The sequence below is a fragment of the Agelaius tricolor genome, unplaced genomic scaffold (assembly GCF_023055355.1).
Source record: "Agelaius tricolor isolate 1412-34295 unplaced genomic scaffold, bAgeTri1.0.p SCAF_3, whole genome shotgun sequence".
Lineage (NCBI taxonomy): Eukaryota > Metazoa > Chordata > Aves > Passeriformes > Icteridae > Agelaius > Agelaius tricolor.
In genome coordinates this window covers 57,734,175-57,749,886 of record NW_027269263.1, presented here as the reverse complement: position 1 = coordinate 57,749,886, position 15,712 = coordinate 57,734,175, and the positions used below count along the sequence as shown (strand labels likewise).

The window sequence follows — 15,712 nt, the reverse complement described above, 5'->3', positions numbered from 1 at the left end:
TGAAAAACAGAAATGGGACTGTTTACAAATAAGCCTATTAATCATCCTCCTTTTTGCAGAACCTCCAGTAACTTTGTCACATCACACTGGTGCAAATATTTTGCATTAAATGCTCAATATCTAGACAGTAGCTCTTTACAATGCAGATTCTTCTTAAAAGTAAATTTAAATCACTTAGAGTTTCTGAATTTTTAACAATATGCATGTGCCAAGTAGCTTTTGTCTGAAAACTGAGCTCTTCCTTCCACACAGCAGACAGAGACACTGAGGCAATTCTACAGCCTTATCTACAGAGAATACATCTTTTAAGTGCAAAAGGATGACAAAAAAAACCTTTTCATTCCAGGTTTATAAAAAAAGCCATCAGGCTCTCTGAAAGAGCCTCATTTCCTTTAGCAGCCTCAAGCACAGTAGAGAAACCCTTTTTAAGAATCTCCCTCCTCCAACATGGGCAAGTTTTATCACTGCTTTCAACAAAACGCCAACCCAAGTTTAGGCAGATGAACAGCTCACAACCCAGAGCCTCCAAGTATAAATAAACTCTGCCACATTCAGCTTAGAGCACCAAAATTAGGCTTATGCACCAGCTCTCCCTCAAAAGGCATCAGTCCCTCAGTACTGACCTCTTCTAGAACTCGTCACCTCTGACCTTGCACAGCCAGTGGAGCTGTCTGAAGTCACGTAGGCTGTTACCTCCACCCCCCCCAGCCAAAGGCAGTCACAAACAGATGGTCAGAGCAGTATTTTACAACAAGATATAGATATAATACCTAGAAGAAGGAAATAAGCTGTCTTTAGGCACTGTACTCTTGGTCTCTAAACACACACACACTAAAAATAGAAAAAACAACCACAAAAGCAAAAGCCTGAAGAAATGGAAAGCAGACTCGTTTCAAAGCCCACACAGTAAATCCTGAGCTCAAAACAATAGGGCTTGAAGTTTAACTTGTGTTACACAGGAAGAAGACACTCTTAAATAAAGAGTTAGTAATTGAAAAGGTCACAGAGACACTGACCACTGGTATATACAAGAAGCTGCATCATAAAGCACTTCTGCCTCTGCTCTCTTGCCCAGGATGTAAAGTTAGATCAGCAGGACAGCTCAGGAAATGTCATACAAACCTCACAGCACATACAAGCACATTCAGTCAGATTTGGAGGCCCACAGAAGACACCAAGCTGCTGTTCTGAACAGGATACAAACCCTGTGGAGATGATCTGTCTGCTCTAAATAACTGCCTGCTCTCCTGACTCACTCCCTTCTTTCCCTGAAATAGGAGTCAATTTTGCAGGATACTGGCAAACCAAACACATCCTCTACAAAACACTTAACAGCCAACACCTTAAAAAAAATATAAAATATGCTTGAGTGATAAAAAGTCAAATAAAATAGGGGTAAAGCATCTAATGCACTTGTAGCACTGTTTGCTGTGAAAATAAGCTATCCTGCTTCTCAAAAGAAGTCTTAACAGAGTCCCTGAGTATATGTACTTGAACATTAACCTGAAAATAAAGCACTATTTTAGGCTCAACAGCCCCATTAGGTTATCATCTATTGATTGGTGCAAGACAGCTTGCTGTCTTTGCAGATTGCACCTCATCTGCTGAATGGCAACAGAAACAGGACCCAGTGTAAAAAAAGGCTGCTACTCAAACTAAGCCTGTTATGGCAGTTATGTGTTGTCCTGTATCTCAACCACCAACTTCCTTCCACATGCTCAGCAAAGACAAGTCACACCTGCCCTTTGCACAGGAAGTCACCAGCTTACACAATCCTCAAATTCAAAGCAGTACTTTGAGATCTGATCAACACAGGTTTTAAGCTGTCATTGTTGTTAATACAGTTACTTGTGTGTAGAGTATAATACATGATGTAGTAATTAAAGGGCTCTGAGCCTCTGACCTCTCCTGAAGGTCAATATTTAATTTGAGCGTTTCACTTTCTGGTTTGTAAATTAAATCCTACAGTATACAAAGTAACAGAAAAACATATCAGGAATTTGTTCCTAACTTCAAAAGCAGAGACTGGAAAATAACAGATTAAAAAAGCATTTGTCTACTCAAATAAGCAACACCCTCACAGAAAATCTGATGCAGCATGAACTAAGTGAAGAGTAAGGTGGTTCAAGTACTGGCTCAACTGCTGTGCTCAAAGGGTTGTGAGCAGCAGCACAAATTCCAGCTGGAAACAGTCACTGCTGGAGTAATCCAGACCTTAATATATCATGTTGGTATTGTTCAGCCTCTCCATTAATGCATCATGGGACAGAGCACACCCTCAGCAAGCTGCAGCTGATCCATAACTGGGAGAAGGAGTTGATGCACCACAGAGCTGCCCTGGCAGTGAGAGGGACCTTGAGAAATGTAGAAAACTTGGGGGACTCATGAAGTAAACAGAGGGGTGGGTAAAACCCTGCACCTGGAAGAAATAAACCCGTGAAGCACAGGTTGATGACTTTCTTTATTCCCTTGCATCAGGTTTTTCCACACACTGGTAAGATCCCCCTTGAGCCTCCTCTTCTCCAGGCTATCACTCCCAGCAGTCTCTGCCTTTCTTCACAGACCATACAACAGACACTCAGCTTGTGCTGGAATGGACCTTTCAAGACCATCTAGTCTAACCTGCTGCAACAAGCAGGAACATCTTCACAATCAGATCTGGTTGCTCAGAGCCCAATTCTTGACCTGACCTTGAACACTGCCAGGGATAGAATATCTGTGACCTCCCTGGGGAACCTGTTCCAGTCTCTTATAAGAGACTGTTCCAGTCTCTTATCATCATCATTATTTAAAAAAATTCTGTATATATAATCTGAATGTAATTGTCCAGTGAGACTGTTACCTCCACCCTTGGAGATAAGAAGTCTGACAATCCTGGGCAACCTGCTCTAGTTGATCATACTTGGAGCAGCTGGACTAGATCCCTTTCAACCTCAACTACTGTAGAGTTCTAAGATTCAATGGATGTACATTGTAACCTTAACTACCTTTCATTACAGAAAACAAAGTTAAAGAAATTAGCCAAAATTAAGACTGCATGTTGCATAGAATTGCCCAGTATTTGACAAAGCTCCTGAATTATAGCCCCTTAATTACTCAGTCTTGTACAATTAATGTTAGAAAATGTAACATGCATTCACCTTTCCACAAGATATAAAATGATAACCTACATCTTGTCAGCAGTTACTGAAGAATCACTAATATTGTTCCTTGAAGTACTGGTCTTTCCTATTACTACTATTGTATATACAACACTGTGATGATAGTTTTACCTTTAATTTCCAGTACCTAGCACAGTTGACAAAAAAAATTAACATCTATATCAGGTTTTAATTCACAACTTTTGTACCAACTAAACAGGAAAAATGGCATAAGTGAAATGAAAAACATAGTATTAAAACATAGCATCCAATCACAAATACCTCTGGCACTAGAATGAAAAATCACAACGTAGTTTGAACCTACCTTTCTGCAGTAATTTGATCTCTCCATTTTCTTTCTTGATTTCATTCATTAGTTTGTGCTTCTTCTTTTCTTTTTGCTTCTTCTCCCTTTCTTTAACTTTGTCTTTGATTTGACCTGAAATGCAAATATTTCACAATTAAGCAAGAACAGAAAAGTAATTGTAACATACATGTTTCCTATTACTCTTATGCAAGCTCTATTAAGAGGATATAGAGGAGGAGTTACAAGGAAATCCCAGTACTTACAATATGAAAAGCTAATATTTATCTGTTGCATAATCCAACATAAGCTTCTTTACCTCAGAAAAGTTTTGTTTGTTATGTTGTGGCTGTATGCAACAGCCCAGCAAGCTAACTGTACAGTAATTTTTGCTTACTCCTATACCTTCTGCTCTTATTTTGCATCTGCAGTCAGCTCATTTGTTGAAAATGGAATTGCATGCATAAGAATTGAGGAAAAAAAGAATACAGTTAGCATTTTCTTGGGTGCACATCTCCACTGAAAACCTCCTAACTATCTATACATACTCTGAACTTAAATGCTTTTGCAAATACCTGGGAAAGATGGTTTAATCTGTCAAATGAAAAGTCTTTTATATTACATTCACAGGTTAATGCATCAATAGCAGTCAGATATAATTAATAAAAATATGAGACATGCTGTATTCACACAGCAAATTTAATTCGCTGGTGCTTCCCCTGCTTCCCTACAATCAGAACATCTTAACTGAGCAGTCTCATTTTTCATTTACTTTCTTGTCAAGTCACTCCAAACCCCTGACACAGAAAAGCAGAGCCTTTAGGCATGCTTTCTGTATGTAAAATACTAGACCTAGAGGAATTCAGTTTCAAGCAGTCATCTTTGCAAGCCAAGTTGAGATTCACTTACGAGGCCAAGCACTAAAGAAGTCAGATTTTACTAGGCTTATATGCAGTGCAGCCAGCACTTCACGCCTTACTGCCTGGCCTGAAGCCAGTACCTGCTCAAAGAGTTCACTGGGCTTTTTAACCTCCACAGGGAAAGAGGAAATCTGATTTCAAGCTTCTACATAATGTTATGCTTCAGTAATACAGCTGAGAGACAGCCCTGATGTTTTATTCATGGTACTTGCATTATAAACCCCAAGTGGAAGCAAAGAAATCCAATTACTCTTCCTTAAGCATTCACATAAAATTAGAAGTAGTGAGTATGTTCACTACTAACAAATGAGAAATATTTCAGAACTAAGCCAAAGAAAGCCCTCAATTCTAGAAGGCAATGTAGAGTGACCCTAACCAAACTACTCAGGAAGCATGTTGATAAAGGTGCAAAGAGCTGACAGTAATCCACCTAAATGAATGCTCTAACAGTGATTCCACAGCATTCATATCTTTCCTCTGAGGAGTATTCTAACGAGGGTACAGAACTTAAACCCTCACAGTTCTAAGAGTGAAGCAAAGGATGCATTTTAGGGAGAGTCATAAGAAAATAAGTCAAATAAAAACCAAAATAGATGGCAATTGAGATATGCCTCTTGCCTCTCCACAGATCACAAGCAGCAGGGAGAGAACAGAAACTATACTGGCACAAATATAATAAGGTAGCTGCACTTAGAGGATGTTTTAGTTCTAAGTGATTGAAACAGCCATGTCCAAGAACAGCCTCCTCCTAGCACCTCTGTGGGAAGGGATGGATGACAAAGCAAATTTATGTGTATAGCAGACCATGGAAACCAAACAAGCTTTCCTAAGCAACACAAACCTTTCTAGGAATAGGTTAAACTGACATAAATCTTCCTCTCCAACCTGTTTCTCCCCAAAAAAGAATCTCTGATTTGTAAATCCCCTGCAACTTGAGTATGAAGTTGGGTAAATTGTACAACAGGAGTTAATGTAACACTCCAAAAGCAGACACTCAGCTAGCAGGCAGTAACACCAGGCTTGATTTATAACCTTGGCTGAATGATCAACTCAGCCAGAACTACAATTATCATGGGAAGACCTAGATTTTATCTCAACATTTTTGTATGGTTAAGAGGCACACTTGACTTCTGCTATCACTTACAAATCAAAGCAAGATTGAAGAGCATATACAGATGTTGAGTCTTGCTGAAAGAGGACAAAAGACTGAAAAGAACCCTTTACTGCCAGCTCATGAAAACGAGGCCAATGAATCTCCCAGTTTTGTCAGAAGCAACACATAAAGACAGAGAACCTTTTAAAGAGCCTCTAGTTTATTTTCACATCTACAAAGCAATTAGAGTCAATGGTGAAACTTTCCCAACAAAAGAAACAATGAATGTGTTCTGTAACATCCCCCAGCAACAGCCACAAGTAAATCCTACCATAAGAGATTGCAAATACAATGTAAACGCAGCTGAGGGAAATTTGGACCAAACTTTCCCTTCTAGAAATCACAGTATTGTAACCAAAGCAGTCTAGAGCCTGATGCAAGTAAAAAACAGTTGAGAAGCTCAATTTAAATGTACAGATTTTTCTGATTTCCTCCTTCAAAGCTCACAGAATAGCTTAACAATAGCCAGTAGTTCATCTTAAAAAAAAACCATAAATATGAAATTTAAAAAAAACAAACAAACTTTGTACATTAAAAAAAACTGTCAAAATAAGAGTTATTTATTCCATGGATTAACACTTGAACTTAATTCTCAGTTGAACTGTCTTAAGTTTCTGAGTATTAGTAAGTATTTTCTAGTCTGGCTTGCAGAATTCAAACACAACTCTCAAACAAAAGTCTGCAGATTGTTCTCCTCAGGGACATCCAGAAACATGAACATTCTTCGTAAAATTCCTGCTTTAAAATGAATACCCCCAATATTACACAATTTACAACCTACATATCACAGAATAAACAAGCAGTGAGTGACACTGGTAAGGGAAAACAAGAAAATCTTGTTCTGTTGGAGTTATGAAAACCTGGAATGCTCTCGTACAGCTTTTTTGAAATTTACCAGTAGAAGCTACTACTGGTCTCCATTTCACTTCCAGGGCAACAAGATCACAAAGTAGTAAAAGGTAGGAAGATGTTTATCATAAGCTCTCCATGTCCACAGAATATTCTGCAGTTAGCTTCCACCAAGACTACTCCTAACAAATAAAAAAGAAAAACAAAAAAAGCTTTGTGAGCTGCTGTGGATGAAATGAACCTCCACAGAAATAACATAGCCCAAACACACAGGAGGGAAGGCCTTCACATACCTCCAAAGACACTAAAACTAAAAGCCAATCATCTGAAGTAATTTGTGTCCCAGGGCAAAAAAGAAAGAAATCTATCTTTTCATTACACTTGTCCCACCTATTTCTCCAGTGTGAGTCCTGCCAACAGGCTCAGCTCTCCACAAACTGCTGCAGTGTGGGGCTTTTGCATGTGGCACAGCCCCTCGGGCACGGCCTGCTCCAGCGTGGTGCCCCCATGGCCTCACAGGTCCTGCCAGGAGCCTGCTCCAGCAAAGGGCTCACAGGGCCTGCCAGGAGCCTGCTCCAGCAAAGGGCTCACAGGGCCTGCCAGGAGCCTGCTCCAGCAAAGGGCTCACAGGGCCTGCCAGGAGCCTGCTCCAGCAAAGGGCTCACAGGGCCTGCCAGGAGCCTGCTCCAGCAAAGGGCTCACAGGGCCTGCCAGGAGCCTGCTCCAGCAAAGGGCTCACAGGGCCTGCCAGGAGCCTGCTCCAGCAAAGGGCTCACAGGGCCTGCCAGGAGCCTGCTCCAGCAAAGGGCTCACAGGGCCTGCCAGGAGCCTGCTCCAGCAAAGGGCTCACAGGGCCTGCCAGGAGCCTGCTCCAGCAAAGGGCTCCTCTTTCCACAGGTCCTGCCAGGAGCCTGCTCCAGCAAAGGCTTCCATGGGGTCACAGCCTCCCTTGGACACCCACCTGCTGCAGGCTGGAGTCCCCCAAGGGTTGCAGGTGGATCTCTGCTCCCCCAGGGACATCCCTGGGCTGCAGGGGCACAGCTGCCTCACCAGGAGCTGCCCCAGGGCACCCGGAGCATCTCCTGCCTCTCCTTCTGCACTGACCTCTCTCCAGCTGCAATTGGTCCTGTGCAGTAAATTTTTCCCCCTCTTAAAATACATAATCCCAGAGATGCTACCACCATCACTGGCAGCTTCTCACAGAAGCCACCCCTGTATCTCCCCTGGTACCCTGCCATGCAAACCCAACCCAATTCTACTAAATAAACCAGTGTATACTTTTTAAAATACAGGGCTTAGTAGGAATAAGTATCTCTGTTTAGAAAAAATACAACACCTAAGGAATTAAGAGATTTCTACATGTCTTGTTCAAATTTACAGTAAGGAGTGTCACCATAAAGTCTATATTCTTTGCTTTGCATGTTACAAAAGCTGTACACCCACACCCAAAAGAAATGCTGCAACAGCAGTACATTAAAATAAAAGAAGTGCTAAAAATAGACAGGAAGACAGTTATGGTGTGTGCCATCTCACCTTTCTAAAGGGCATTTGAAAAATATCTTCACTTTAAAACAATTCTACCCAATGAACTGAACTAATTAGGAATTATATGCATACTTCCTCCTCAAATTCCAAAGCTACTTTTTCTGGATGTTAGGTTAAGTACATAAAAAAATAAATGGATATACACTGTATTTATACATTAAATAGCCATTTACAACTAAAGGGTACAGTAAAAGTTCTTGGTTTCCCAACTCAAGAGATACTCATAGTAGTCATTCTTCTCATAATGACTGCCACGATTTCCTAAGCAGTAAATACAGGAACATAAATTCACAGATCACACCTGGTTTCAGAAATCTAATCCTATCTTTGCCTCTACTGCAAGCTTTCTACAGACAAAAAGGTAAAAAGAGCATAGAGAGTGAGTACCAAGTGGGAAGTGCTCTTGAGTGGATCTTATGTGCAAAGTGGTGGCTGTCACTTGGGAAATTTGCACCTTGAAGTCCATGCAGGAGCTCAAACAAGCAAGTCCATTTCAGCACTAAAAGAGGAGAGCTGTACAGCCCTGGCAGATGCCAAAAGCTGCAGCTGCTCTGCATCATTTTCCAGATGGTAACTCACATTAGTAGTCAGTCATAGATTATGTTCAAAGTATTCTGCCTCTCTCTCCTCTGTTTGATTTAAGGGCTGTCACTGCACATGAGGCAAAATATTTACAGACTACTGCTAAGGGACACCATCAATATGGATAACACCACCAGCAGTGTAACTGGAAGGAAGGGGAAATGAGGAGAGGCATACAAGAATGTCAGCTACCATCCCTTCCATCAGCACTCTCTTCACTTTGAACAAACATCCATAAAAATAAAACCTCAAGAAGCCATGTTTAACTGGTTATGCAGGTACATGAAGTACATTTAACATCACCATGTTAACAGCTTGACACCTGCACTTATTAAATCCTACAATATACACTGCAGAGCAGGTTTCCCAGCTTAATGAACATGGAAAAACCCACACAGTATGTTCAAGATAAAATACAAACCATCAAAAAAGGGACAGGTTTCACATCCCAGCAACCAGGAACATATGGCTGACACTCCTTTCAGTAATTTAAGTTTAAAATCCAAGATATGACTAAAGAAATCCCATTATCAGGCAAGAATATTTCCTCAAGCTCTTCAACGAATGAAAAGGAGGACAGATCCCTTTCAGAATTAAAACACTTCCAAAAAACTGAAATATGACCTTTACAGTTCCCAGTTCCTTTAAGCTTCTCACTTCTAAGGAGACCTTCTACACGCAGAACTGAGTTTAAGCTCCAGCACTGGGGAGTTGAAATCAGTAACAGAGAAAGTGAGAGCTGCAAACAAGGTCTCTTCAAGAGGTTTCAGATCAAATGATTCAGCCTCCTGATCCTGTGTGTCAACTATGGAAAATTGTTTGGTAGTCTAAAACCAGAGTAAGTTTTTGCTGTGTAAATTACACACAAAGCTGGATTCTGGGTTACAGGAAGGGCATGATTCTCCAGCTTAGAAAGATTTTGTTCTGCCTGGCAAGCATCAAGTTATCTTATCAAAAAAGGTGGCAGGGTCCCTCAAGAAAAAGATGCGCTGCTCCAAATTTATCCCAACATTGCATATTAATGTCACTACCAGCTCTGAAACCTGCATGTAAATCTCAGACAGAAACAGAAATTTGAGAAGTGCCTCTTCCTCCTGAATACCATACTTAAAACCCTAAACACTTTCTAGACATTGCTGCTTACAGTAGGGTATCTAAATAGAAATATATTGAAGAATTCAGATGAGAGAGGTCAAGAGGCCTCATAAGCATGAAAATGACTGCTGTATTTAAAAAATTCAACAGAAAGGAGGGGAAAGTGAGTCAAGCCACACAGTCCAAGGAAAAAGAAAAAAAGGGAATTAGTAGTTAACAGAAGGAGGAAATGTTTAGCAGAAGAAAAAATAAAAGACAACCTTAGAAGCAAGATGCATGGCCCCAGTTCTAAAGAAGGGAAAAAGAAGATCCAAAATTTTCTTCAGCCTACTTTGGTAACAGAGACTATGAAATGAGCATCCCACTGGATGCAGACCAAAATTATTAAGACTGAAAAGTGTAACTTCTTGAAAGCTAAAATCCCAGAAGGGTTACTGTTACCAGAAGAATCACTGCTAAATGTTCATCTGACATCTAATCTTATCTATCCTTCAAAGATAGCAGGAGAAACAAGGGGGGTGGGAAGGGGGGGGGGGGGCAAAGGAGGGAGAGTTAAAAAAAAATAGACTAATACTAAAAACAAGAGCTACAGTGCCATATTCAGCTTTCCTGCTCATACAGGGAATCCCCATCTGCAAGTCAAAAGGCATCAATCTCATTTTGCAACTGCCTGCACACTGAGGCAATCTTACAAATGGATCACTGAAGAAAAGAAAAAAGGGAGAGAGAAATTATACACAGAAACAGCAAGAAAAGCAGAAAAGATGGATCATGCAACTGCATTACACCTTACAGCAAGTACAGGGACCAAAACCAAAGATTTGGACAGGCATTGTCTAATGAAGAGGGGAGTGGCTGAGCTGAGCTTTGCACTGTTATGAAAACAATGTCAACTATGAACTGCTAGAGCAGAGTACCAGTTAAATGACTAACTGAATCAGCAGAGTCATAGCATGAACAGCAATCACTTCTGTCAGACTGACACTGTGCTTTAAAAACAAAAACATTGCACAACTTTAGTTCCACTATCAGCATGTTCGTGACAAGTGAAATTTAAGCTTATTTTAAACAGCCTAAACCTTGTTATCTGCAGAATAAATCATGCATCCAGCAAAAGGCTCTTTCAGGCTCTCTGCATGCTAGATCATCTCTGAAGGGGTCACTGAACTCCATTCATTTAATGGAATCACAAGCTGTAAGGCCTGCTTATGAGTCTGCAACTTAAAAGCTCTTTGCAATTAATTAAAAGACCAAAGAAGTCTTTAAACAAAGACTTGAAGAAAATATAAAAATTTTTGAAAAGCTTTAAACACATCATCCACCTTGGCTACTACCAAGCTTAACATCTTCCTATCACTTAGAAAATTAGGGTGCCTCAGAACTAGGCCCCCTTACCTCGCACTCACTACTGCAAGTGAAGGACACAACAGCTCCTATCATCAGCTTTTCTGAATGCAAGGTGAAAAACCTCCCAATTTACTCCTCAGTGTCAATACCCCTATCATCATTACCATAATTAAACTAAAATTAGGAAAATGCAATTGCTACTATTGCAATTGCAAACGCAGTTGCTTGAGAAATCAAGGCCAGATCCCACATTCATTCACTCCACATCACTGCACACCCTCATTCTCTGTATTACTTTGTCTATACCACAGTCCAAAGAGTCTCATGAGACAAATTTTGCCATTCTCCTCCTGATTCCTCTAGCTTTGCTTCTCCTTTTCTCTATACTGAAATCTGTGCAGGCCCTCAGTCTCTCTGACAAGGGTAAAGCTTCTTCTCCTCACACACAGAAAGCTCCATGCAGCAGAGCACACAGCTCACTGACCAGAAACACAACTCCTCCTCATTTATAGGTACTGGAATGACTGGGAATTCCACTCCATCCCATGTACCCACCTGCAACACATCTCCATTTATGGCTGCAAACAGGAGGATGGACCTTCTCCATTTTCAGAGCCTCAAAACAACCAAGAACTCTCACCCAACCAAGAACTCTCACCCATTTCACTTGCTTATCTCTTAGTATTCCTGCCTCTATACCTCTAGTCTCTCCATCGGCACAGCTTTCCTGCTGGCAGGTGCAACACTGGCATGTGTATCAGTTATGAATGCTAGCAGAGAAAAACAATCAATACCATCAACTCCACGTTGCTGCTCCTTCTCCACTGCACCACAAGCAGAAAGGCTGCCTAACTGCAGACTCCAGGAACAGGAGACTGCACTTGCCTGCATGAGGCCGATTTTTAAAATGCACTGATGACAGCTCTACAAACTCAGCTCGCCACACCTGAAGGAGAATATTTTATTCCTATTTCTATTTTATTCCCTGCCTCTCATATATCCTGTATGTGCATGCCTTTCAGTTTTCCATAATTACCCAAAATCATCTAAATTTACCCACGCTATTCAATTCCACCCTGTAGGCTGCCTAAAAATTTCATTCTCCTTCTATCCTACCTTCCTGGCCTTTTGTACAGCACCTAAGTATAATCTTAAGTATAAACCCCAAAACAAGACCAGAATCACCTCCACACTGCTTCTGCCTGCTATTTTCTTTTCCTGTCAGTATTTCAAATTCATTCCACATTCACTCATTATATGCTGCAGCCACAGTCCCTCTGGTATCTTTTTCCAGTCTGTAGCTTCAGCACTCCCAATGCACAAGTCCTGACTATTCCATCCACCCACCTTAATGTCATTCTAAGCTTTCCTCTGTACTTAGGATTCTATGTGCCTGCCCCCCAGCCATTCTTTTCTCCCTGCATCATAACTGCATTCTTCCCTTTCCTCTCTGCAAAGTAAATTATTCACAGGATTAACAGCACAAACCTGTTCTTTAATCTACAGTCAAATACTGAATCACTTTTGAAAGGCTGGCAGCTCTCAGCAGAAGAGTCAGTGCATCCTTCACTTTCTCAGCCTTCTCTGAAAAAATATATAGTTTAATTAAAATAAAGTTCTTCTTTTATAGAGGAAAATATGCCACAAAATTTTAGGTTTAGAAACTATTTCCTCTAAATGGAAATCTGCAGACTCAGATACCAAACAGGTATCATTTGCCTTTGAAAATTTATTTGTTGCATGTAGATAAGTTTTCAAGTAATAAATGTAAGGTAAAAATATCTGTTCTGAGCACTCAGCAACTAAAAAAAAAAAAAAAAAGAATTTGTGCCTGTGAATATATAAGCTCTGAGAAAAGTATCTTTTCCAGATACAAGTGCAGAATCTCTTTAAAGACAAATCACATAAATTATTCAGTTACCACTATCAGTGTCAATTTCTTTAAGCAATGTGAAAGAATATTTCATCTTGTTATTGCAATATGGTTCCAAGGTTTACTAACATGACTCTTTAACACTGGTAGGACACTACAGCAATCAGAGGAAATATGGTTATTAATTACACAGCTTTGCAAGAAGGATTTGGATGAGTTTATTAGCAGCTATCCTTGAAGACAAAATGATTTCACCAACATCAAACAGGTAATGAGCATCATTTCTAAATGCTTTTTCCCAGGCACCTTTTGGACAGGAACAAAGGGGGGAAAAGCCCTAAAATGGAACACTTGAAAACACTGAAATTACATACTAAAAACCCACTTGGACACCACCAATCAAGATCCAAGTAAATTAAAAAAAAAACTCTCAAAGGTAAGTCAATCACAGACTAAGATACTCATGGAAATTAGTGAAAAAATGAAGTAAGGTAGCCCAGACAACCTAATCAGTAGACAAAAAGACATATTGATATTTCTCTACAAGCTTGGCTGATCCTGTAATTACAGGTAGAGGCCACAATCAAAGTAACCTAAATTTACACAACAGCTGTAATTTATCTTTCCTTTAAAATAAAAGAAACTCGATTAAACTAGGTAATGGAGTGTACATTTCAAATTCCTCATATTTCAATGAGGAATGTAAATGTAAAAGCATCAACATCTGGTTTAAGGTCACTGGAGACTGGGAAAGGCCACACTAGAAATAAAAGCAAGTATTCTTGTACTGTCATCGTATACTCATGTATTGTCTTTTAGTTCCCAAGATTTACTGTGGATCACCGCAGGAATCCAAGCAAGACTCTTGCCTGACATCTTGTCCTACCTCCTATGGCCATTTTTGTCCAGCACCACTAATGAACTAACCCAGCAATCCTCCCCTTATCCTGAAGACCTCGAGCATTCCTTGGGAGATGTGATCTTCAAAAAATAAAGAAAGCCTGGAGCAGCAACTACATGAGATTTCAAAAGTCTAAGTATCTAAATTTTAACTGCATTTTAACTAATACTCAATTACTTAGCCTGTAAAAATTAACAGCCTAAGAAATGAGATCATTTACGATTTAATTTTTAAATTGCGGCGATTCTTTGCAACACGTTCTCGGTTTTTCCCCAATTCAATTTTGTTCGCATATTTCTAATAAATTACTCGGCATCCTCATTTCCCTAATAGGTAAGAAAACCTAAGGCCTCTGGCAGCTTCTGGCTGACGCCATCGCTAATTCCACACCCCCTTTTCTGACAGGATTGACGGCGGACTGAGCCCGCCGCTGCCTTCCCCACGAGCCCACAGGGCCAGCGACGTGTGACGGGGTCCGGCGCTGCCCGCAGCCCCCGGGCCGGGCCGCAGCCGCCTCCCGCTGCCGCCGGGCAGCTCCAGCCAGGCCCCCGCGCCCGCTGTCCCTTCCAGCCCTCCCCTCCCGCCGCCCGCTGCCCCGCCGCTCACCTTTCGGGAACAGCAGCTTCACCTCCCCGTTCTCATCCCGGCTCAGGGCCCCGCCGCCATCTCCCGCCGCCGCCACAACGGGCAGCGCCCCGTGCTTCCTCCTCTCCTTGTCCCGCTTCTCCTTGGGTCTCTTGGGCTTGGCGCTGCCGCCGCCTCCCGCCTCGGCCGCCAGCGCCAGGCGGTGCCGGTGGTGGCGGTGCTGGTGCTGCGGGTGGGACGAGGAAGGGGAGGCGGACGGCGGCAGCAGCACCGCGGGCGGCAGCAGCTTCCGGGACAGCGGGGAAGGGAACGCAAAGCCCCCCGCGCCCGCCGAGGGGCCCGAGGGCAGCGTGGCGAAGCCCCATGGCCCGGGGCCGCTGTAGCTGGGCACGACCGCGGGCAGCGGCTGCTTGGCGCTCCCGCCACCGCCGCCCCCTTCACCGTTGACGCGCTTAGCGCCCTTCAGGCTCCGCTCCTCGGCTCCCTTCACCTTCTTGGCGACCGGCTGGGATCCGCGGGAACCCTTCGCGTCCGGGGCCGTCCTGGCGCCGAGCAGCTCCTGCTCGGGGAGCGCCGCGCCACGACCCGGACTGGGCGGCTCCGCCATCTTGGGCTCCGGCGTCTATTTACTCTCGGTTCGCCCCAACCGATAGCGCCGGGGGCGGGGCAGTGCCACGGCCTCGCCCAATGGGCCGGGATGGTGCCGGACAGACAGCGAGAGCGGCCAATCGCAGGGCGGGGAGAGGGGGCGGGCTCTCAGGGGATTGGGGGCGGTGGCTCGGCTGAGTGCGCAGGGCGCGCGGGGGCGGCGTGAGGGGAGCGCGGCGGGGACTGAGGCAGGGACTGAGGCAGGGAGCGGTGGCGCGCCTGCGGAAGGCGTTTGCTTGGGAGTAAGGAAGGTTCGGACCCTGGCGCAGCCCGGGGGTTTTGTTTACGCCTCAGGTTTGAGGCTTCTCTGCTCTGGGAGCGGCTGATGGGATCCTCGCGGCCCCGCAGCCCGCGGGCTGTTCCTGGGAAGGGCGTTTGTTCGGGAATAAGGAAGGTCTGGACTAGCGCCGTTCCCGGTGGATGTACATCCCGGGAGGCGATGAACCTGTCCCTCGGGATGGTCCGGCCTTGTCCGGGATTGTTCGTTCGGTGCTCTCTGAACCCGAGTTGTCCACGCTCTCCTGCGTGCTTGGAGGGACTCAGGTGAAGCTGGGGAGCTCCGGAGGGCCTGAGGGGAGGAAGGAAGAGGCTGCCGAGCCCGGCGGCTGTGCGAGTGCCGGTGCCAGCCCGCTGGGACGGTCGGGCGTCTGTCACCAGGGCATCACTAACTGCCGCGCCTCAGGCAAGGGGTTTGAGCTCAGTGTCCCAAACAGGAGCCTCCCCCCCTCGTACCTTTGGCCACTAAAGCTGCCAGAGCCGCGGTTCAGGAG

General features: G+C 43.5%; 1 protein-coding gene across 2 annotated transcripts in view; it reads right to left on the bottom strand.

Annotated features, from left to right (window-relative positions):
* Window positions 1-14,945, bottom strand: part of RSBN1L (round spermatid basic protein 1 like) — a 47,067-nt gene extending 32,122 nt beyond the window's left edge. For both annotated transcript variants that reach the window (XM_071423989.1, XM_071423990.1), the window contains exons 1-2: window positions 14,316-14,945; window positions 3,466-3,579 (exon numbers count right to left, since the gene is read on the bottom strand). In XM_071423989.1, the coding sequence (XP_071280090.1) occupies window positions 3,466-3,579; window positions 14,316-14,901 (700 nt within the window). In that variant the 5' untranslated portion in view covers window positions 14,902-14,945. The remainder of the gene's footprint in view (window positions 1-3,465; window positions 3,580-14,315) is intronic.
* Window positions 14,946-15,712: the final 767 nt, after the last annotated feature.